The 26,083-nt window shown below is 36.9% G+C and overlaps 1 protein-coding gene across 1 annotated transcript in view; it reads right to left on the bottom strand.

The window, feature by feature from the left end:
- TMLHE (trimethyllysine hydroxylase, epsilon) overlaps positions 1-26,083 on the bottom strand; it is a 95,194-nt gene that overhangs the window by 46,715 nt on the left and 22,396 nt on the right. The window contains exons 4-5 of the mRNA XM_021682615.1: positions 23,527-23,646; positions 19,501-19,737 (exon numbers count right to left, since the gene is read on the bottom strand). Coding sequence (XP_021538290.1) covers positions 19,501-19,737; positions 23,527-23,646 — 357 coding nt within the window. The remainder of the gene's footprint in view (positions 1-19,500; positions 19,738-23,526; positions 23,647-26,083) is intronic.

Raw genomic sequence — 26,083 nt, 5'->3', positions numbered from 1 at the left:
AAAAAAAAAAAAAAAAAAAAAAAAAAAAGCAAGACTAAAGTATATGATATTTACAAAACCACACTTTCAATATAAAAATACAGATAAGTTAGAAAAAAGAATGGAACATTAAATAGAATGCAAAAAGTAAGCCTAAGAAGGGTAGAATGGCTACATTAATTTCAGTTAAAATAGACTACAAAACAAAGTTAAAAAGGGACATTTCATGATGACAAAACGTCATTTCATCAGGCATAAAAATCATAAATGAGTATGTGCTTGATAACAGGTATTCAAACTACATGAAGCAAGAACTGATGGAATTAAAGGGAAAAATAGAAAAAAAATCACAGTGTATATTTTAATGTTGTTCTCTCAGCACTTGACAACAATTAGACAAAAAAATTAGAAAGGACACAGAATATCAAATAATACTATCAAACACCTTGACCTAATTGATATTTATAAAATAGTATACCAAGAAATGCAGAACATATGCACATGCTCTTCAAGTGCACACAGTATATTCACCAAGATAGACCATTTGCTGGGCCAAAAACTAAGTCACAATAAAATTTTAAAAGTTCAAGTCTATAGAATGTTTTCTGATGACGATAGAATTGAATGAGAATTAATAATAAGATACCTACAAAAACCTCAGATACTTGGAAATTAAAGGACATAATTCTAGTTAATACATGGTTAAAGAAAGAAAACATGGGAAATTAGAAAATATGTTGTACTTCATGATCACAAGAACAAAACATATCAATACTTGTGGGATGCAGCAAAAAAGGCTTAGAGGCAAAACTATAGCTTTAAATAATTATATTAGAAAAGACTAAATGTAAAATTGCTGGTTGCCAGAGGGGAAGGTGGTGAGGATATGGGCAAAATGGGTAAAGGAGAAGAGGGAGATACAGGCTTCCAGATATGGAATGAATAAATCATGGGAATAAAGGCACAGCACAGGGAAGATGGTCAATGATATTGTAATAGCACTGTATGGTGATAGATGGTAGCTACACTTGTGAGCACAGCATATCATATAGACTTGTCAAATCACTATGTTGTACACCTGAAACTAATGTAACACTGTTTGTCAACTATACTCAAATAAAAATTAAAGGGGAAAAATAATTTAAAAAGACTAAATGTATAAAATCAATTACCTTAGGTTCTGCCTTAGGCAACTAGAAAAATGAGAATTAAACCAAAAGTATATAAAAATAAGAGAAAAATGAAGATAAGAACATAAATCAATAAGGTTGAAAACAATGGAGAAAATTAACAAATCAATAAGATGGCTCATTGAAATGACCAACAAAATTGTTAAACTCTTGGACTCAACAAGAAAAAAAGAGAGCAATTATTACTAATACCAAGCATGTGATATGACTGGAGCCTACAGACTTTATGAAAACAATAAGAGAATGTGAGGAATGACTTTATGACTACAAATTTGACAACTTAGGTAAAATGTACAAATTTCTTGAAAGAAACACTAAAGAGGAAACAGAATCTTAACTAGCTCTATATCTACGGCAAACATTGAATATTCAAAACCGTCCCATAAAATAAACTCCATCCCCAGACAAATTACTAGGTTCCCTAGTAAATTCTAGCAAACATTTAAGATGGAAATAACACTAATGTTATACAGATTCTTTGCTAAACCAGAGTTTTACAAAGACAGTATAATACCAAAATATTTAAGAAGTTACCAAAAAAGAAAATTGCAGACCAATGTCTCTCTTGAACCTAGATGAAATATTTTTCAACCTGATACTTATTAAGCTGAAACCAGCTCTGTATGTGTCAGTTACCTATTTATTGCTTCTTAGTTCCAAAAGCATCTTTCCTTACATAGTATATGTATAAGAATCCTTTAAGCATTTCTCCTTTAGAGTGAGCACAATATTTAAACTTTCTCAGTAGAGGGTGCTGGAGGGACAGGAGAAACAGGTTCTCTTGTTGGTAGTTCTGGACCGGGCCAGGGCTCTACTGTGTGGGTGTGAGGATATCAGGTAGTGCCAGCCCCTTGGCACCCAGGATTTGGTATCTATGCAGCCTTGCAGCCTCAGCCTGGTGATAACCCTTCCACAACCCTCACAACATGGAGCTCCCAAATGACCTGCAGGTAGCCACATGTGTTCCATAGGGACACACACTGAACAGTCATTCTGCAAGCTCCCATCCCTCACTTTCATCTTGTATAATCTATATGCTCTTAATCCTGCTTTCACTGGCACCCAGACTTCTTTTGCATATTCACACCGACTTGCTGATTGCCTGTTCCCCTGGTTGCACTCTGAGAGGTGGTCTATTGTTTGCTCAGCAATTCTAGTCCAGCTCCCACCTAGCCAAACCAGCAAACTTCTCTGATATCAGGTGGCTGAACCATGCTTTCTTTGAGGTCTGAACCTCTTCTAGGTTTATTAATCCTTAGATACTCTGCCTCAGACCTAGGGTACTATACTGAATTTCCTTATATCTTATAATTACTCTTCTATTATAGCCCCATAATTCCTTATATTAAGCTACTGTGTGGAGGTCAGCTGGGAAGATGTTGGAGTAGGAAGACCCTAAACTTGTCTCCTCCTATGGATACAACTAGATAACAATCACATCAGTGTAAATAACCCAGAAAATGGATATGAAGACTGGCATAACAAACTCCATAATTAAAGAAGAGGAGGCCACACTGAAGAGGGTAGGAAGGGTGGAGATGCGGTGGGGAGCAAAACGGGCCACAGCCATCTGTGGTGGGGAGGGAGCCACTGGCTTGGAGAAGGGCAAAAAACAGACTTTCACACTGGAAAGCCCACACAGGGAAGATGAATCTCCATAACATTTGGCTTTGGAAATGAGAAGGGCTGAATTTCATGAGTTCATACAACCAGCAGGACTTCAAGTGTGGAATTTAAAAAACTGGAAGCTTGGCTCTGGGAAAGCCCACAGGGTGTTAGGAAGTTGAGTTCCTGCCCTTACAGAGATAGCAGAACAAATGGCCCTCAGAGATATAGCATGGAAGCAGCACGTGAAAAACACCAGGGGCAGATGGAAGGAAGAGTGATTTGCTCACCTGAGAGCATGGCCCAGAGAGGCAGGGATGACAGGGAGACCCCTCCAGGAATAAAGGAGCTGGCAGGCACCACCTCCCTCCCCCAAACCCCAGCATAAACACAAGGCTATTTGTGGAAACCAGCACCCCCTCACACTTCTGCGGATCGGCCCTATCCAGTCACACTTCTCTGTCCCAGTGTGGTGGGCCCCTCCCCCCAGAAAACAGCACAAAACACACCAACACCTCACCTCCTGACCTGCACAACTTGCAGGACCTCAGTTCCAGAAGTGGCAGAAGGTCTGATTTTGCAAGCAGACCAGCATACACCTTGTTAAAATGTGCCCCACCCCTGCTGGGAACCAAACACTACCCACAACAGGCAAAGAGAGCCTCTTTAGACAACTGGACTGAAGGAAAAAGAGACCAGGACTAAAAAGCAGAGCATACACAACACACATAGGAGACAGTCCCTGAAACTCCAGGCCCTGGGGAACAGGGGACACTGAACTCCAGGGCACTACAGGACCTCTTCTTCATAAGGCCGTTACCACCAAGAGCAAGGGACATAGCTGATGTTCCTAATACAGAGAAATAGGAACAGAGAGTTAGACAAAATGAGGACACAGAAATACGTCTCAAATGAGAGAACAGGACCAAACCACAGCAAGAGATATAAGCAAAAATGGTTATAAGTAATACACTTGATAGAGAATTTAAAGCAATGATCATAGAGATACTCACTGGACTTGAGAAAAGAGAGGAGGACAACAGTGAGAGCCTTAACAAAGAGATAAAAAAAAACCAATCAGAGATGAAGAACACAATACATGAAACTAAAAATACACTTGATGGAATAAATAGCAGGCTAGAGGAAGCAAAGGAGTGAATTGGCGACCTGGAAGACAGAGTAATGGAAAATAATCAGGTTGAGAGGAAAAAAATTATGCAAAATGAGAATAGTCTTAGGAAACTCAGCCACTCCATCAAGCATAATAACATTCACATTCTAGGGATCCCAAGAGACTAACAGAGAGAAAAGGGGACAAAAACTTATTTGCAGAAATAATAGCTGAAAACTTCCTTAATCTGGGGAAGGAAACAGATATCCAGATGCAGGAGGCACAGAGATTCCCCCCCGCCAAAATCAACTCAAGAAAGTCCACACCAAGACACATAGTAATTAAAATGGCAAAAAGCAGCGACAGGGAAAAGATTTAAAAGCAGCAAGAGAAAAGAATACAGTTACATACAAAAGAAACTCCCATAAGACTATCAGCAGATTTTTCAGGACAAACTTTGCAGGCCAGAAGGGGGTGGCATGATATATTCAGAGGTCTAAAAGGAAAAAATCTTCAGCCAAGAATGCTCTACCCGGCAAGGCTATTGTTCAGAATAGAAGGAGAGATAAAGAGTTTCCCAGACAAACAAAAACTAAAGGGGTTCATGACCACTAAACCAGCCCTATAAGAAATATTAAAGGGGACTCTGAGTGGAAAGGAAAGACCAAAAGTGAGAGTATAAAAAGTAAAAAACAGAAAAGCAGTAAAAATAAGTATTTCTCTAAAAATCAGTCAAGGGAGTCATAAAATAAAAGAATGTAAAATATGACACCATATACCTAAAACATGGGGGAGGAGAGGAGAAAAGAATTGGTTCAAACATAAACGAACATCAACTAAATATAGACTTCCATATGCAGAAGATGTTATATACAAACCTAATGGTAACCACAAATCAAAAACCAGTCACAAATATGCAAAGAATAAGGAGAAAGGAATCCAAGTATATCACCAAAGAAAGCCAGCAAAACTGAAAGAGAGCAAGAGAAAAAATGATCAGAGAAAAACTACAAAAACAACCAACCAAAAAACAAGTAAGAAAATGGCAGTAATACATATTTATCAGTAATTACTTTGAATATAAATGAACTGAACAACCCAATCAAAAGACACAGAGTATCAGAATGGATAAAAAATCAAGACCCATCTATATGCTGCCTACAAGAGACTTATTTTAGACCTAGAGACTACTGCAGATTGAAAGTGAGGGGATGGAGAATATCTATCATGCAAATGGGTGTCAAAAGGAAGCTGCGGTATCAATACTTACATTGGACAAAATGGACTTTAAAACAAAGAGTGTAACAAGAGACAAAGAGGGACACATACAATAGTAAAGGGGACAATCCAACAAGAAGATATAACAATTAAAAATATTTATGCACCCAACATGGGAGTACCCAAATACATAAAACAGTTTATAACAAACATAAAGGAACTTACTGATAGTAATAGAATAATAGTAGGAGTCTTAAATACCCCACTTACATCAATGGACAGATCATCCAAACAGAAAATTAACAATGTAACAATGGCTTTGAATGACACACTGGACCAGATGGATTTAACATATATACATTCAGAACGTTTCATCCCAAAACAACAGAATACACATTCTTTTCAATGCACAGGGAACATTCTCCAGAATAGATCACATATTAGGCCACAAAACAAGTCTCTAACAAATTCAAAAATATCAAAGTCATACCATGCACCTTTTTTTTACCACAATGCTATGAAACTAGAAGTCAATCACAAGAAAAACTCTGGAAAGACCAAAAATACATGTAGGTTAAATAACATGCTACTACACAGTCAATGGGTCAACCACGAAATCAAAGAAGAAATAAAAAATTATATGGAGACAAATAAAAATGAAAACACAACAGTCCAAAACATTTGGGATACAGCAAAACCTGTTCTCAGAGGGAAGTTTATAGCAATACAGGCCTACCCCAAGAAGCAGGAAAAATCTCAAACAACCTACCCTTACACCTAAAGGACTTAGAAAAAGAACAACAAATGAAGCCTAAAGCCAGCTGAAGGAAGGAAACAATAAAGATTAGAGAAGAAATAAATGAGATAGGAACTAAAACAACAATAGAAGAGATCAATGAAACCAGGAGCTGGTTCTTTGAAAAATTAATAAAATTGATAAACCTCTAGCCAGACTTATCAAAAAGAAAAGAGAAAGAACCCAAATAAATAAAATCACAAATAGAGAGGAGAAATCATAACCAACACCACAGAAATACAAACAATTATAAGAGACTATGATGGAAAACTATATACCAACAAATTGGACAACCTGGAAGAAATGGATGAATTCCTAGACACATATAAACTACCAAAACTGAAAAAAGAAGAAATAGAAAATTTGAACAGACATAACCAGCAAAGAAATTGAGTCAGTAATCAAAAACTCCTAGCAAACAAAAGTGCAGGGCCAGATGGCTTCCTAGGGGAGTTCTACCAAACATTTAGAAAAGAGTTAATACCTGTTCGCAAACTTTTCAAAAAAACAGAAATGGAAGGAAAACTTGCAAATTCATTCTATGAAGTATCACCCTGATACCAAAACCAGATAAAGACACCACAAAAAAGGGGAACTATTGGCCAATATCTCTGATGAACATAGATGCAAAAATCCTCAACTAAGTACTAGCAAACCAAATCCAACAGTACATTAAAAAAAATCATTCACTACACACAAGTGGGATTTATTCCCAGGATGCAATATTGGTTCAATATTTGCAAATTAATCAGTGTGATACATCACAGCAATAAGAGAAAGGATAAGAACCATATGATTATTTCAATAGATGCAGAAAGAGCATTTGACAAAGTACAATATCCATCCATGATAAAAACCCTCAACAAAATAGGTCTAGAAGGAACATACCTCAACATAATAAAGGTCATATTTGAAAAACCCACAGCTAACTACAAAATGGTGAAAAACTGAGAGCTTTTCTCCTGAGGTCAGGAATAGGACAAGGATGTCCACTCTCACCACTTTTATATAACATAGTACTGGAAGTCCTAGCCACAGCAATCAGACAACAACAACAACAACAAAAATAAAAGGCATCCAAATCAGAAAGGAAGAAGTCAAAGTTTCACTCTTTGCAGATGACAGTATACTCTATTATAGAAAACCCTAACGACTCCACCAAAAAACTACTTAGAAATGAAAGAGGAATTCAGTAAAGTTGCAGGATACAAAATCAATGTATAAGTATCTGTTGCATTCCTATACACTATTAATGAAGCAGCAGAAAGTGAAATTAAGAAAACAATCCCAGAGATAGTCCAATATGGCAGAGAAGTAGGAGACCTTAGTTTCATCTGGTCCCAGGAATTCAGCTAGATAGCTATCAAATCATTCTGAACACCTGTGAACTCAACCAGAAATCTAAGAAAATAATAGTTGGAATTCTACAAATACAAAAGTGATCACTTTCTGCAAGGTAGGAAGTGCGGAGAAGTGAATCCAAGGCAATATATGGGAAGATAAACTGCAGGGGGAGGGGGCCTCGGTAAGCTGGCACCAGAAAGTGATATAGCAGCAGAGCACAAAATCAGAAGTTTTAGAAGTCTGCTCCAGTGAGGGATGTCCCTGCCTGAAAGGTGCTCAGGTGGTAAAGTGGGGTGGAATCCTAGGTGGGACAGTGTGGTTTCAGGATCCCTGGGGTCACAGGAAGACCGGGGTGCCTGACTGCAGCAGGGTTCCCAGGCATCGGAGCAGGGAAGCCACTGCAAAGAGTGACCCCAGGAGTGGGCTCTCAGCTCAGGGCTGCTATAAACCAGGAACCACAGCACAGTTGGGCAACTGCTCTCTGAGTAGGGGCACAGCAAGTGGCAGAACCGCGGCAAGACACCCTGTTTCTCCCCCAGGAGGAGTGGTGTGGGTGCATGCCACAGGAGTTTGCAGGGTTTGGAGACTTGAAAGGGGGTCGTGTGCCTGAGATAGAAAGGCTCCATCACAGGCTGGGGGAGCACGGAGTTGGGAGACCAGGGAGACAGGAGTGATTAACTGCTTTTCCCTGAGGACGCACTGAGGAGTGGGGCCCCGAGCTTTTGGCTCCAGGGCTGGAGATTGGGAAGTGGCCATTTTCATTCTCATCCTCTAAAGTGGCACAGAAAGTCTTCAGGGAACAAAAGCCACATAGAGCAATCCTGAGCCACTTACTTAGCCAATTCTGCCCAGGGCAAAGACACCTGAGAATCACAGCAACAGGCCCCTCCCCCAGAATATCAGCAAGAACATCCAGCCAAGACCAAGTTTACTGATCATAGAGAACTGCAAAACTCCAGTTCTAGGGGAAAATAGTATACAGAATTCATGTTTTTTTCCCCACGATTCTTTAGTCTTTCAATTTTAATTTTTTTCTCTTTCCTTTTTCAACCAATTTCTTATTTTATCAACTTTTTAAAAATCTTTTTTAATTTTCATTTTTACAATTACATTCTATTCTTTCATTGTATTTAATTTTATTTTTGTGTATATATATAAAGTTTTTCTTTCTCTACAATTTTAGGATATAGTTTCTTCTAACAAACACACCAAAATACACCAAGAATCTAGTGTATGGCTCTGTTCTCTTCACCTGTCTGATCATATTGTCTTTCTTTTTTTCTTCTTTTTTTTTTTTGCTAAAGTCTTTTTAAATTTTCATCTTTGCAGTTACATTCTAACCTTTCAATGTATTTAATTTTATTTTTGTATATATATAAGTTTTTCTTTCTTTACAATTTTGGGATCTAGTTTTCTAACAAACAGACCAAGATACACACAGGATCCAGTGTATTGCTCTGTTCTGTTTCACCTGTCTGATTATATTCTCTCTCTCTTTTTTTAATTTTAATTTTTTTCCGTTTGGGGGCTTTTCTGATTTGTTTAGTGTATATTTCTCTGGGGTCATTGTTACGATTTTAGTACTTTGTTCTCTTGTTCATCTACTCTTCTCTGGAGAAGAGTAGAATGACAAGATGGAAAAACTCACCTCAAAAAAAAAAAAAAGAGAGAGAGAACAAGAGGCAGTACTGACTGCCAGGGACCTAATCAGTATGGACATAAGTAAGATGTCAGAACTAGAGTTAGAATTACTAGCTGGGCTTGAGAAAAGCATAGAAGACACTAGAGAGTCCCTTTCTGGAGAAATAAAAGAACTAAAATCTAACCAAATCGAAATAAAAAAGGCTATTAATAATATGCAATCAAAAATGGAAGCTCTAACTGCTAGGATAAATGAGGCAGAAGAGAGAATTAGTGATATAGAAGACCAAATGATGCAGAATAAAGAAGCTGAGAAAAAGAGAAATAAACAACTACTGGATCACGAGGGGAGAATTTGAGAGAGAAGTGATACCATAAAGCAAAACAATATTAGAAAAATGAGATCCAGAAGAAGAGGAAAGGGGGTGGGTAGAAGGTATATGGGAGCAAATTATAGCAGAGGACTTCCCTAATCTGGGGAAGGAAACAAGCATTCAAGTCCAGGAGGCACAGAGAACCCCCTTCAAAATCAATAAAAATAGGTCAACACCCTGACATATAATAGCAAAACCTGCAAATCTCAGACGAAGAGAAAATCCCAAAAGCAGCTCAGGACAAGAGGTCCTTAACCTACAAGGGTAGAAACATTAGATTGGCAGCAGACCTATCCACAGAGACCTGTCAGGCCAGAAAGGACTGGCATGATATATTCAGGGTGCTAAATGAGAAAAATATCCAGCCAAGAATATTTTATCCAGCTAGAACAGAAGGAAATAGATAGAAGGAAAGATAAACAGAAGGAAAGATAAAAAGCTTCAAAATGGAAGGATAAAAAAATTCCAGGACAAACAGAAACTAAAAGAATTCATGATCACTAAACCAGCCCTGCAAGAAATAATAAAAGGGATCCTATAAGTGAAGAGAGCCCAAAAGTAACAAAGACCAGAAAGGAACAGAGACAATATACAGTAACAGTGACTTTACAGGTAATACAATGGCACTAAATTCACATCTTTCAATAGTTACTCTGAATGTAAATGGGCTAAATGCCCCAATCAAAAGACACAGGATATCAGATTGGATTAAAAAAAAAAACCAAACCCAAGACCCATTGATATGCTGTTTGCAGGAGACTCATTTCAGATCCAAAGACACCTCCAGATTGAAAGTGAGGGGGTGGAAAACCATTTATCATGCTAATGGACATCAAAAGAAAGCTGGGTTGGCAATCCTTATATCAGAGAAATTAGATCTTAAACCAAAGACTAATAAAAGATGAGGAAGGATACTATATCATACTTAAAGAGTCTATCCAACAAGAAGATCTAAAAATTGTAAATATTTATGCCCCTAACATGGGAGCAGCCAATTACACAAACCAATTAATAACAAAATTAAAGAAACTCATTGATAATAATACAATAATAGTAGGGGACTTTAATACCCCACTCACTGCAATGGACAGATCATCTAAGCAGAAGATCAACAAAGAAACAAAGGCTTTGAATGACACACTGGATCAGATGGACTTCACAGATGTATTCAGAGCATTCCATCCTAAAGCAATAGATTACACATTCTTATTGAGTGCACATGGAACATTTTCCAGAATAGATCACATACTAGGTCACAAATCAGGTGTCAACTGGTACCAAAAGATTGGGATCATTCCCTGCATATTTTCAGACCACAATGCTTTGAAACTGGAACTCAATCACAAGAGGAAATTTGGAAGTAAGTAAAAACAGGGAGACTAAAGAGCATCCTACTAAAGAATGAATAGGTCAACCAGGAAATTAAAGAGTTAAAAAAAATTCATGGAAACAAATGAAAATGAAAACACAACTGTTCAAAATCTTTGGGATGCAGCAAAGGCAGTCCTAAGAGGAAAGTATATAGCAATACAAGCCTTTCTCAAGAAACAAGAAAGGTCTCAAATATACAACCTAATCCTACACCTAAAGGAGCTGGAGAAAGAACAGCAAATAAAGCCTAAACCCAGCAGGAGAAGAGAATTAATAAAGATTCGAGCAGAAGTAATGAAATAGAAACCAAAAGAACAGTAGAACAGGTCAATGAAACTAGGAGCTGGTTCTTTGAAAGAATTAATAAGATTGATAAACCCCTGGCCAGACTTATCAAAAAAAAGAGAAAGGACCCAAATTAATAAAATCATGAATGAAAGAGGAGAGATCTCAAACAACACTGAAGAAATACAAACAATTTTAAGAACATATTATGAGCAACTATACGCCAACAAATTAGGCAATCTGGAAGAAATGGATGCATTCTTAGGGACGTATAAACCACCAAAACTGAAACAGGAAGAAATAGAAAACCTGAACAGACCCATAACTGGCAAAGAAATTGAAGCAAACAAGAGTCAGGGCCAGATGGCTTCCCAGGGGAATTCTACCAAACATTTAAAGAATTAACACCTATTCTTCTGAAGCTGTTTCAAAAATAGAAATGGAAGGAAAACTTCCAAAGTCTTTCTATTAGGCCAGCATTACCTTGACCCCGAAACCAGACAAAGACCCCACCAAAAAGGAGAATTACAGACCAATATCCCTGATCAAGATGGATACTAGCCAACAGGATCCAACAGTACATTAAAAGGATTATTCACCACGACCAAGTGGGATTCATTCCTCGGCTGCAAGGGTGGTCCAACATCTGCAAATCAATCAATGTGACAGACTATATAATAACCATATGATCCTCTCAATAGATGCAGAAAAAGCATTTGACAAAGCACAGCATCCTTTCTTGATTAAGAGTTTTAATTTGATTAAGAGTTTAACTCTTCACAGTGCAGGGATAGAGGGAACATAACTCAATATCCTAAAAGCCATATACGAAAAGCCCACAATGAATATCATTCTCAATGGGGAAAAACTGAGAGCTTTTCCCCTAAGGTCAAGAACATGGCAGGGATGTCTACTCTCACCACTGTTGTTTAACATAGTACTAGAAGTCCTAACCTCAGCAATCAGACAACAAAAAGATATAAAAGGCATCCAAATCAGCAAAGAGGTAGCCAAACTCTCACTCTTCGCAGATAAACATGATACTCTATGTGGTAAACCCAAAAGACTCCAACCCAAAATTGCTAGAACTGATACAGAAATTCAGCAAAGTGGCAGGGTATAAAATCAATGCACAGAAGTCTGTTGCATTTCTACACACCAATAATGAAGCATCAGAAAGAGAAATCAAGGAATCGATCCCATTTACAATTACCCCCAAAACCATAAGACACCTAGGAATAAACCTAACCAAAGAGGCAAAGGATCTGTACTCAGTAAACTACAGAACATTCATGAAAGAAATTGAGGAAGACACAAAGAAATGGATTAGAAGAACAAATATTGTGAAAATGTCTATGCTACTTAGAGCAATCTATACATTCAATGAAATCCCTATCAAAATACCATCAACTTTTTTCACAGAGCTGGAACAAATAATCCTAAAATTTGCATGGAACCAGAAAAGACCCTGAATAGCCAAAGGAATGTTGAAAAAGAACACCAAAACTAGAGGCATCTCAACTCCAGACTTCAAGCTCTATAACAAAGTTGTAATCATCAAGGCAGTATGGTACTGGCACAAAAACAGACACATAGATCAATGGAACAGAATAGAGAACCCAGAAATGGACCCTCAACTCTATGGTCAACTAATCTTTAAAAAAGCAGGAAAGAATATCAAATGGAAAAAAGACAACAAATGGTGTTGGGAAAATTGGACAGCCACATGCAGAAGAATGAAACTGGACCATTTTCTTACACCACACACAAAATTAGACTCAGAATGGATGAAAGACCTAAATGGGAGACAGGAATCCATCCAAATCCTAGAGGAGAACACAGGCAGCAACCTCTTCCATCTTGGCCACAGCAACTTCTTTCAAGACACGTCTCTAAAGGCAAGGGAAACAAAAGCAAAAATGAACTTTTGGGATTTCATCAAGATAAAAAGATTCTGCACAGCCAAGGAAACAGTCAACAAAACCCACAGACAACTGACAGAATGGGAGATAATATTTGCAAATGACATACCAGATAAAGGGCTAGTATCCAAAATCTATAAAGAACTTAATGAAACTCAACACCCAAAGAACAAATGATCCAATCAAGAAATGGGCAGAAGATATGAACAGACATTTCCCCAAAGAAGACATATAAATGGCCAACAGACATATGAAAAAATGCTCAACATCACTCAGCATCAGGGATATACAAATCAAAACCACAATGAGATACCACCTCACAGCAGTCAGAATGGCTATAATTAACAAGTCAGGAAATGACAGATACTGGGAAGGATACAGAGTAAGGGGAACCCACTTACATTGTTGGTGGGAATGCAAACTGGTGCAGCCACTGTGAAAAACAGTATGGAGGTTCCTCAAAAAATTGAAAATAGAGCTACTCTATGACGCAGAAATTTCACTACTAGGAATTTCCCCAAAGATACAAATGTAGTGATACAAAGGGGCACCTGCACCCCAATGTTTATAGCAGCAATGTCCACAATAGCCAAACTATGGAAAGAGCTCTGATATCCATCAAATGATGAATGGATAAAGAAGATGTGGTATACACACACACAGACAATGGAATACTACTCAGCCATCAAAAAAATGAAATCTTGCCATTTGAAATGATGTGGATGGAACTAGAGAGTATTACGCTAAGCGAAATAAGTCAATCAGAGAAAGACAATTATCATATGATCTCACTCATATGTGGAATTTAAGAAAGAAAACAGAGGATGATAGGGGAAGAGAGGAAAAAATAAAACAAGATGAAATCAGAGAGGGAGACGAACCATAAGAGACTCGTAACTCTAGGAAACAACACTGAAGGTTGCTGGAGGGGTGGGGGTGGGGGATGGGATAACTGGGTGATGGACAGTAAGGAGGGCATGTGATGTAATGAGCACTGGGTATTATATAAGACTGATGAATCACTGACCTCTACCTCTGAAACTAATAATACCTTGTATGTTAATTGAATTTAAATTAAGAAAGAAAACAATCCCATTTACAACTACACCAAAGACAATAAAGTATCTAGAAATAAACTTAACCAAAGAGGTGAAAGACCTGTACTCCAAAAATTATAAAACACTGATGAAAAATGAATAAAATGTAAAGGAATGGAAAACTATCCCATGCTCATTGATTGGAAGAATAAATACTGAGAAACTGTCTATACTGCCCAAAGCAATCTACACATTTAATGCAATCCCTATCAAAATACCAACAGCATTTTTCACAGAACTAGAATAATCAGTCCTAAAGTTTGTATGGAAGCACAAAAGACCCTGAATAGCCAAAACAATCTTGAAAAAGAAAAGCAAAGCTGGAGGCATCACAATTCCAGACTTCAACTTATATTACAAAGCTGTAGTGATTAAAATAGTATGATACAGGCACAAAAACAGATACATAGATCAATGGAATGGAACAGAAAACTCAGAAATAAAATGACAGTTATATGGTCGATTAATCTCCTACAAAGCAGGAAAGGATATGCAGCGGAAAAAAGACAGTCTCTTCAACAAATGGTGTTGGGAAAATTGGACAGCTACATGCAAAAGAATGAAACTGGAGAACTTTCTTACACTATACACAAAAATAAATGCCAAATGGATTAAAGACCTAAATGTGAGATCTGAAACCATATAAATCCTAGAACAGAGCACAGGTAGTAATTTCTGTGACATCAGTGCTGGGAACATTTTTCCCCCCTTTTTAAAAGTTTTTATTTAAATTCCAGTTAGTTATCATACAGTATAATACCAGCTTCAGGTCTACAATATAGTGATTCAACACTTCCATACAGTACCCTGGTCATTATAACAAGTGCACTCCTTAATCCCCATTACCTATTTCACCTATCCCCCCACCCACCACCCCTCTGGTAATCATCAGCTTGTTCTCTATAGTTACGAGTCTGTTTCTTGGTTTTCCTCTCTCTCTTTCCCCCTATGATCATTTGTTTTGTATCTTTAAATCACATATAAGTGAAATCATATGCTATTTCTCTTTCCTGACTGATTTGTTTCACTTAGCATAATACTCTCTAGCTCCATCCACATCATTGCAAATGGCAAGATTTCATTCTTTTTTATAGCTGAGTAATATTCCATTGTATACATACACCACACTTTATTCATCAGTTGATGGATGGACATTTGGGCTCTCCATAATTTGGCTATTGTAAATAATGCTGCTATAAACACTGGGGTGCATGTATCCCTTTGAAGTAGTATTTTTTGCATTCTTTGGGTAAATACCTACTAGTGCAATTGCTGGATCATAGGGTAGTTCTATTTTTATTTTTTGAGGAACGTCCATACTGTTTCTTCCAGAGTAGCTGTACCAGTTTGCATTCCCACCAACAGTGTAAGAGGGTTCCCTTTTCTCTGCATCCTCACCAACACATGTCTCCTGTGTTAATTTTAGCTATTCTGTTAGGTGTGAGGTGATATGCCATTGTAGTTTTGAGTTGTAGTTCCCTGATGATGAGGACTGAATAATGTATAGAATTGTTGAATCTCTATATTGTATACCTAAAACTAATATGACACTATATGTTAATTATTCTGCAATTAAAATAATAAAATTAACAAAAAGAAACTGCTGTGTGGTATTTATCTCTTGATTGGACCCACACTATTAACACACACACATACAGACATATACACACACACATACAGCGTGTGTGTATAGTAATAAATTGTGATCAAGTACAGTTTATTCCCAGAGTATAAGGTTGGTTTAACATTTGAAATTAATGTAATTTAGCATATTAATAAAGAAGAAAAATGACATAATTATTTCTATTGATAACTGACATGAAGATAAAGCATTTATCAAAATTCAATACCCATTTGTGATTAAAAAAAAAAATCTCAGGAAACCTGGAAGGGAAATTCATCCAGCAGATAAAAGACATCACCAACACTCTTTTTTTTTAAAGAAAGATTTATTTATTAATTTAGAGAGAGCACACACAAGCAGGGGGAGGAGCAAAGCGAGAGGAAGAGGGAGAGAATCTCAAGCAGACTCCCCACGGAGTGCAGAGCCTGACATGGGGCTAGATCTCAGGACCCTGAGACATGACCTGAGCTGAAATCAAGAGTTGGCTGCTTAACCAACTGAGCCACCCAGGCGCCAGACCAACACTCTTATAGCTAATATTGTACCTGGCAAAATACTGAACACTTTCATAGTACTGGAGGTGTTAGCCAGTGTAGTAAGGTAAGAAAAAAAAATGAATAAACATATAGATTGGAAAGGAAAAAAATGAAACTATCCCGACAACACATCACCCTTAAATGACACATTAGACCAGATGGACTTAATAGATACAATAGGACATTCCATCTAAAAGCAGCAGAATACACATCCTAAGAAACCCAAAAAACAAAAACTTAGAACTAATGAATTACTTTAGCAAGGCTATAGGATACAATGCTAATTTAAAAAGAAATCAAATTAAAGAAGACCTAAATAAATAGAAAGATAGATGAGGTTTATGGGTTGGAAGACTCAAAACTGTTAGTTAGTTATCACCAAAATGGTCTCTACTTAGGAATAAAATTAACAAAAGATATATAAGATCTGTATCTTCAATACTACAAAACACTGCTAAGAAAGCAATCCCAATCATAACACTTACAAGGCATTTTTTCTAAAAACTGACAAGCTGATTTTAAAATCTATATGGAAATATAAAGAATCTAGAACCAGGGCTGGCAAACTGGTCTGGTAGGCCAAATCCAGTCCACTGCCCATTTTTGTAAATAATATTTATTGGAACACAGGCACACTCACTCATTTATATATTGTTTATGGCTGCTGTTGTGTCCACAACAGTATTGAGTAGTTGTGATAAAGACCATATGACCAGGGCGCCTGGGTGGCTCAGTTAGTTCACTGTCTGCGGCTCAGTTCATGATCCCAGGATCCTGGGATCAAGTCCCTGCTCCACCGGGAGTCTGCTTCTCCCTCTCCCACTCCCCTTGCTTGTGCTGTCTCTCTCTCTCCCTCTCAAATAAATAAATAAAATCTTAAAAAAAGACAATATGACCCACAAGCCTAAAATATTTACTATCTAGCCCTTTACAAAAAAAATTCGTAGACCCCTAATCTAGAATATCCACAACAATCTTGAAAAAGAACAAAGTTGACAAACATATTATCTGACTTCAAGAATTACTGTAAACCTGTAGTAGCCAAGACAGTGTGGAACTGTGATAAGGAACCACAAATAGATAATGGAATCAAACAGAGCTCCCAGAGACAAACCCACATTTATATGGTCATTTGCTTTTTTAAAAAGATCTATTTATTTATTTATTTATTTGAGAGAGAGAGAGCAAGCTAGCAAAAGCAGGGGGAGGGGCAGAGGGAGAGGGAGAAAGAATCCACAAGCAGACTCCCTGATGAGTACAGAGCCTGACGCGGGGCTCAATCCTGTGACCCTGAGATCACGACCTAAGCTGAAATCAAGAGTGAGACACTCAACTGACTGAGCCACCCAGGCGTCCCTGGTCATTTGATTTTTGACAGAGTTGCAAAGGGAATCCAATGGGGGAAAGAAAGGTCTTTTCAACAAATAAAACTATAATATCTGGATATCCATATGTAAAAAATATGAACTTCTACCTATACCTCATAACACAGAAGAAATTAACTTGAGATAGATCACAGATTTAGATGTAAAAAGTAAAACTATAACACTTTTAGAAAACATAGAATGTCATCATGTCATGGGGGCAGTCAAAGATTTCTTATACAGGTCATAGAAACAATAATCATTAAAGAAAAAACTACTCAATTAAATTACATTAACATAGAAAATTTCAGCTCATAGGTAAGCTACAGGTTAGAAAATAATATTCCTAAAACATGTATCAGGTAAGAAATAGTGACCAGGGTATATAAAGAACTCCTAGAACTCAATAATGACAACCCAATGAAAAAATGGACAAAAAATTTAACCAGATACTTCAGAAGATATATAAATGGCCAATAAGCATATGGAAAGATGCTCAACATCATCAGTCATCAAAAAAATGCAAATTAAACCCCCAAGAGATAACCACCATAATGGCTAAAACTAGTAAGACTGACAACACCAAGTATTAGCAAGGATGTGGAGCAGCTATAACTTTCATACATTCTTGATGACAATATAAAATGAAATAACTACTTTAGTAAAAGTTCTGGCAGTTTTTTTATGAAATTAAATACTCACCTACTCTATGACTCAGCAGTTCCACTCCTAGCTATTTACCTGAGTGAAATGAAAACACATATCTACAAAAATGCTTTTCTATGAATGCTCACGGCAGTTTTATTCATAATAACCACAAATTAGAAGCAGCCCAGGTGTTTATTCATTAAAAAATGGATTTATTCTATGGTATGAATTTCTGGAACAGGCAAAACTAATCTATTGTGGCAAAAATCAAAACAGTGATCTCCTTGGGTGGGTGTGCAGGGTTGGACTGGGCAGGGGTATAAGGGGACTTTCTGCAGTGACGGCAATATTCTATATCTTGATAGGGGTATGGGTTACATAGGTGTATGCATTTATCAAAACTCAGCAAATGTACATTTGATATTTTAAAAAATAATTGTATGTAAATTTTATTTCAAAGTTAAAAATTTATAAAAAGATATTGAACTCTACTTAAAGATATAAATGCTGAAGTGTTTAGGGGGACATGTAGTCATAGCTACAATGTACTTTGAAATGCATCAAAAATAAGATTAACTGATGGATAGACAGATAGATAGATAGATGATAGATAGATAAGTAGATAGTCAGATAATAAAACAAGCATAGTAATACCTTCCTGGTAGAATCTAGGTGGTAGGTCTATGGATTTTACTGTAAATGCTTACAACTTTTTGGTATGTTTAAAAATGTTTATAATCAAATGTTGGAAAAAGTACTGAATACCTACTTACTGTCTAGGCAATGGGGATACAAGAGATGACTAAGGTAGAGTTTTTCAGAGGAGGTTATCCAATGGAAGTGAATTAGTATTTGTGTAGTTCATATTACAGTCCAGGGGCAAAGGCAGGAGCAACAATTTATTTTTATCTTCACAATTGGGTGTGGAGGAGGTTTGAAATGAGTGAAGATGATGAGTTCAATTTTGACTATGATGTGCTTTATAATCCTACAAGATCTCTAAGTGGCAACATCTAGTGGACTATTAGATATACAGGTCAGGAGATTTGCATAAATCTGGGCTACAAATGTTGTGGTTGTCATGCCTTTGGGTATTCTAGCTTTTGGTCCATGAGCACAATTTAATAATGGTTTTTGATTTCAATAGTGTTTTCATTTTAAAATACTATCTCAAATATCTCCTGCCCCCCAAATCTAGTATTCTTTACCTGTTGGCCTATTTATTTTTCCATGGGAAGTATAATAAGAACAGAAATTGTACTAATAAAGAGCTATAAAATAGCAAGACTAAGATGTGGTCAATATAAGGATTTTAAGGATTTTCATTAAGCTAATAATTTGAAGGCTAATAATTGGTAAATATATTACACTGGCAAATGGTTCTTTGGTACTCACCTGATCAAATAGAGCTCTTTATTCCATGGGTAGATATTTAAGACTGGCCCAACCCCAATCATGTGGTTGTGACATTCTCCAACATTTTCAATATATTCATGCTTCAATGGCACTTTGGTGAGGAGTTCAAATTCCTCAGGTGCCTTTTGAAGTACCTGTTCTGCTGCATAGAATCCATCTACCAGCAGTGTCCTGCCACCTGTTCCTTCATGCTTAAGACAGTGAAACACTTGAATGCTAAAGAGGGAAAAAATTAAATTCTTCTGTTCAGTGGCAAAAAGAGAACATATCAAAATTTTAGAAAATTATATATGAAATAATTATTGACTCTACTTGTATCATTTTCATTTCCAAATTAATTGTTTTTCCTTATAGCCAGTTATACTTTTTTGTGCTTTGAAATATTAATGCCACTACAGGTTTCTTCTAAACATGTTCAATATGAATTAAAACCTGTATGTGCCAGACCCTGGGAATACAGGCATGAATAAGATATAGTCTCTGTTTTAAAAAAGCCCATAGTCTAGTAGGAAAACATGAAGGAAATAAATACCAATAAAATATGATAGGCACTATAATAAAGTTGTATACAAGATATAGAGGGGCCATAAAGAAAGGACATTATTTACAAAGTATATTTAAGGAAGAAAGCAAGAAGCTCCTGTCAGCATAGCACAGAGAATCACGAAAGGATTTTTTTAAATTTTTTTTAAAGATTTTATTTATTTATTTGACAGAAAGAGAGACAGTGAGAGAGGGAACACAAGCAGGGGGAGTGGGAGAGGGAGAAGCAGGCTTCCCACTGAGCAAGGAGCCTGACGCGGGGCTCGATCCCAGGACCCTGGGATCATGACCTGAGCCGAAGGCAGACGCTTAACAACTGGGCCACCCAGGTGCCCACGAAAGGATTTTAAACTGGGAAACTCTGTGGTCACATTAACATTTTTAAGACTTGATTATGATAATAGTATGGGAGATGGACTGGTGGGAAGCAAGATGACAAAAAATGTAGCAAACAACATGCTAACTGAAATAGAAAAAAACACTGAGGGCTTGAGCTTAGAGAAGGGTGTTAGAGAAAGAGACACACCAAAGAGATACTATAGGAGTAGAACTGACAAGATTTGATAACTGATTTAAAGGTAGTAGAGAAAGAACAAGCAAAAATCTAGAATGACTTCAGGTTTTTCACTTGGGCAACCTGTCATTTGCTAAGAGGGAGAATGCAGAGAGAAGTGTAATTGATCATAATGAGGGGTGTGAGGGGTTGAGGAAGAAGTTCAGTTTAGGGGCCACGCGGAAGTAATTGAGTCCATATGTGGCTGAAAATGTTAACAGGGAAAGAAAAGGGGACTTAATGGGCTGGAAAACTATACCAGAAATTTCAAATTAACAAGGGGAAAATAAAATTAATAGTAATTTAGAAAAAAAATAAAAGTAAATAACAAAGTAAAGTAAGTAAAAAATATGAATGCAGATAGAAGGAATAAAATCAAGGAGAACCTAACATAAATACAATTAAAATGAGAAACACCAGTTCTGGACTGTTGAGCTTTCTGTGAAACTTCTAGGTCAAGATGGTTTAGTAGCTAGTTGAAGATATTTAACCCAGAAGACAGGTGGATTTTGTAGTTTGTAGGTGATAGCTAAAGCCAAAAGCATGGAAAGAGTCATTTGGAGAGATCATTTCAAGTAAGAAAAGAAGGACAAAGAGAAAACCTTGAGGAACAACAATATCTAGGACATGGACAGAGGAAAATAAGCCAGCACAGGATGCTGAAGAAAAGTGGTCAGAGATGTAGGAGGAAAACTAAAAAAGGAAGGGTATTTAAGAAGAGGTAGTGGTTAACAGCATGCCCCAGGGGTCAAGTAGGATGAAAACTGAAAGGTACACACTAAGCATGGCAATAAGTTAGTTGCTGGTGACTTTGGAGAGAGTAATTTTATCTTTGTTATTTTATTTATTTATTATTTATTTGAGAGTGAGCACATGGTGGGAGAGGGGCAGAGGGAGAGGGTGAGAGAGAATCTCAAGCAGACTCCCCGCTGAGTACGGAGCCCATGCGGGGCTTGATCTCAGGATTCTGAGATCATGACCTGAACCAAAATCAAGAGTTGGACACTTGACCCACCGAGCCACCCAGGTGACCTTAAAGAGAGTAATTTTAATTGGGAGGTGTTGGATAAACTAGCCGACTATGGATTTGAGGAATGAATGGGAAGTGAAAATGAAAAGACACTGAATGTAGATGATTCTTTTAATAAGTTTAGCTGTGAAGGGGAGGAATAAGGCAGGGCTTGTAACTAGAGAGAGACAGAGTCCAAAGAAGATACGAGATGCTGATAGGAAGGAGTCCATAGGTATGGAAAGGGTGAAGATTTAGGAGAGAGAAATCTCCAAGGAGGCTGGAGAAGATGAGATCCAGAGCAAAGGTAGCTTTTGAAAGGACAAGGCATATAACAATGTTGATGATGATGATAATGGCTAAAGTGATGATAATAATAACAACTAGTACTTCTTGAGCACTTAATATGTGTCAGGCAGTATGCCAAGTGCTTTAAATACATCATGTAATATAATCCCTAAGCAATACTAATGAATAGGTTTTATTACTAGCCCCATTTTACAGATGAAGAAACTGAGGCATAGAGAAGTTACTTGTCCAAGAACACAAAACTAATATATGTTACAGCTGGGATGCAGATCCAGATCTGTTAATGACATGGCCTGAACTCTTAACCACTCTTACTATACTGCTAATGTACTTACTTGGTCCATGTCATTGATTAGAAAGGTTTAAATTAATGGCAGAGACAACTAACTGCTTATCTTTGGTAGTGGTCAAAGAGAAAAGAGTTACTCAATATTTGAATGTCAACCTCTGTCCAGATGCTTCCCATCCCATTTCCTCTTTCTTCCTTCTGCACCCCCTAGAATGAGGATGCAGGGCTGTTGGGATCTTCATATATTGGCAACATTGACAAGGATATCTAAAAGCTGCTTTATTCTTCCTCCCCTGAACCAAATATTCTTAAGTTCCAAACCCTTAAAGAAAATCAATGTAACCACAATTAATTGCATATTATCACCATCTCATATTGTCTTTAAAAATCCATATGTACACTCACTTTACTAATATCTTTATGCCTCAGCTCATCATCTAAATGCAGAAGCAAGATAAATAAAATAACAACTACAGAGGTACCTCTAATAAGTGGCAAATGGTAGATAAGTATGGTATTTATCCATCGTGTCACATAATTATCATTTCACTTTTGTGGTGAGAACATTTAAGTTCTACTCTGTTAGCTACAGTGGTAATAATATATAACCATTGTACACCTTAAATTTATACAATGTTATATGTCAATTATATACTAATAAAGCTGGGGGAAAAAGGTGTATCTTTAGCTCAGCAGCTTCTGATTCCATGTGAAAAAAGGTTTTTTTCACTAACTCCTCCTCTCCAACTTCTTACAAATTGGATTCAAATTCCTGTGAATACCAACCCAAAGGCAGCTGTGTTTAGAAGATAGACCCGTTTGCAATATAGCTAAATATAAGAAAACTGTACAATTCCAAATTTAACAGTTAGACTTTTCTGGTAAGTTGTTGGTAATTACTTTGACAAAAAAGTAAATTAAACAAAATTAAGATCCATTTATATAGTAAGGTGTATTTTCAATCATTTCAAAAAAATTTATTCTTGTAAGTCCAAATAAGACTGAACTAGGGTATTTCAAAATGATCATGTTTCTAAGAGAAGAAAAAGAAATAGTCACACACAGGAGCAGCAGATAGGATCTTGGTTCAAATAGAATGGAAAATGATTAAGAAATTATTCATTAAGGAGGGCATGTGATGTGATGAGTACTGGATGTTATACGCAACTGATAAATTATTGAATACTACATCTGAAACTAATGATGTACTATATGCTGGCTAATTGAATTTAAAAAAATAAAGAAATTACTCAAGACCATCACATGTAAAGACCCTAATATGGAAAATTCTAATCCACTTACCCACAGGGTTCTTGAAAATAGGTAGTGTCAGTGTGCCGATCCAAAGCCAGCTTGGTGTATGCAGTGTCACCCCTGGAGAAGTCTGAAGTAAAATACCACATCCTCCCATAGATGGTTTCTCTATCAAATCAAATGAAGGAAGACTTAATTATTTGAAAGTTTGATTCTTGTCTTTCACAACTTTAATAACTTCTTTAATTATTCACAAGTAACAATAGCTTTTTTTGGCTCCAGATTTCCATCTATAAGGAGTAGATGACAGCTGAACATACCACCAGTCTTAACAATTCTGTCACTGATTAACATTCTGGGAAGTTGCGGGGGAAACTGTGAAAGTAGAGTTGACTCTTGAACAACATAGGTTTGAACTGAATGGATCCACTCGTACATGGATTTTTTTTTCAATAAATACATTATTGTAAATATATTTTCTCTTCCTTATGATTTTCTTAATAACATTTTCTTTTCTCTAGCTTACTTTATTGTAAGAATACAGTATATAATACATACAACATATAGAATATGTGCTAATTGACTATATTATTGATAAAGCTTCTAGTCAACAGTAAGTTATTACTAATTAAGTTCTGGGGAGTCAAAAGTTATACATGAATTTTCAAGTGTCTGGGGGAGGGAGAGATCAGTTCCCCTAACCCCCACATTGTTCAAAGGTCAACCGTATAATGTGGTCTGAAAGCTTAGGGAATTATCCCCCTCTGTTTATGTGCCTACTTTTAATAGCTTTCACATTCACGGTTTTTTCCTGTGCTCACCTTCCTTGCATAGAAAAAGATGTCTTTATGCAGATGCTTTTAGAAGTGATTAATGTAGATCCTCACCCATCTTTTGGACATGGAGGAATAAGAAAAAGAGAAAAGGATAGTTTATGTTAGCAAGTATTTAATGAGATGCTGTATCACTGTTTTTTATTTTATTTTTATTTTATAGTTATTTTCCTGGTGGCTCAGATCTGACCAAAGATCACTTTAATTCTTTAGCTTTCAGAGTCCATCTTATTTTTTGAACCCTCAAAGTCCAAACAGGAAATGGTCTTCCTCATGAACTATATAATCTCTAAAGCCCTCTCAATTGATTGTTTACCGGCACAGCTTCCTTTACTTGAAAATTCTCAAAATGTGTTTGAAACTGAACAGTTCAAAAATGTTGATTATGCTGTACCAGGATAGGGCAAATGACCCAGCATTCTATTTGCTACACAATGAGCTAGATCTGGCTCTTACTAAGTAAAAGGAAAGTACTACTTATAACAAAGTATGTTTACACCACATTTATTACTATAGAAGATCAATCTATATACTACCTAGAAACACAGACTAGAAGTGGAAACAACATTGTATTTAGGATCAGGAAACCTGAGCTATCTGAATCCCAGTTCTTTTTTTTTTTTTTTTAACTTAAAAAAAGATTTATTTATTTATTTTAGAGAGAGAGAGACGGAGGGTGGAGGGGGAGAGGAGAGAGAATCTGAAGCAGACTCCATGCCCAGTGCAGAGCCTGACATGGGGCTCAATCTCACAACTCTGAGATCATGACCTGAGCTGAAACCAAGAGTTAAACGCTTAACTGACTGAGCCACCCAGACACCACCCCTTTTTTCTTACTGAACCTTTTATTAGTGAACATCTTCTGTTAGCGCTATTATACATACCACACCATTTTAAAAATTATTTATTTATTTATTTATTTGAGAGAGAGAGAGACAGCATGAGCAGGAGTAGGGGCAGAGGGAGAAGCAGACTCCCCGTTGAGCAGGAAGCACGCCATGGGGCTTGATCCCAGGACCCTGAGATCATGACCTGAGCCAAAAACAAGAGTCAGATGCTTAACTGACTGCACCACTCAGGTACCCCTACACCACACTATTTGTTAAAAATTTTTTAATTATTTATTTAAATTCCAGTTAGATAATATACACTGTAATATTAGTTTCAGGTGTACAATACAGTGATTCAACACTTCCATATGACACCCACTGCTCATCACCACAAGTGCCCTCCTTAATCCCCAACACCTATTTCACCCATCCCCCCCATCCACCTCCCCTCTGGTAACCATCAGTGCGTTCTCTATAGTTACAAGTCTGTTTCTTGGTTTGTCTCTCTTTTTTCCCCTTTGCTCATTTATTTTGTTTCTTAAATTCCACATAGGAGTGAAATCATATGGTACTTCTCGTTCTCTGACTGACTTATTTTACTTAGCATTATACTCTCTAGCTTCATCCATGTCATTGCAAATGGCAAGATTTCATTCTTTTTTATAGCTGAGTAATATGCCATTGTGTATATATACATCTTTTTATTCATTCATCAATGGACATTTGGGCTCTTTCCATAATTTGGCTACTGTTGATAATGCTGCTATAAATATTGGGATGCATGTATTCCTTTGAATTAGTACTTTTGTATTCCACGTATAAGTACTTAGTAGTGCAAATTGCTGGGTCTATAGGGTAGTTCTATTTTAACTTTTTGAGGAACCTCCCTACTGTTTTACACAGTGGCTGCACCAGTTTGCATTCCCACCAACAGTGTAGGAG

The sequence above is a fragment of the Neomonachus schauinslandi genome, chromosome X (assembly GCF_002201575.2).
Source record: "Neomonachus schauinslandi chromosome X, ASM220157v2, whole genome shotgun sequence".
NCBI classification, from domain to species: domain Eukaryota; kingdom Metazoa; phylum Chordata; class Mammalia; order Carnivora; family Phocidae; genus Neomonachus; species Neomonachus schauinslandi.
Note: the sequence above shows the minus strand (reverse complement) of the source record. Positions and strands in the feature narration are given on the sequence as shown.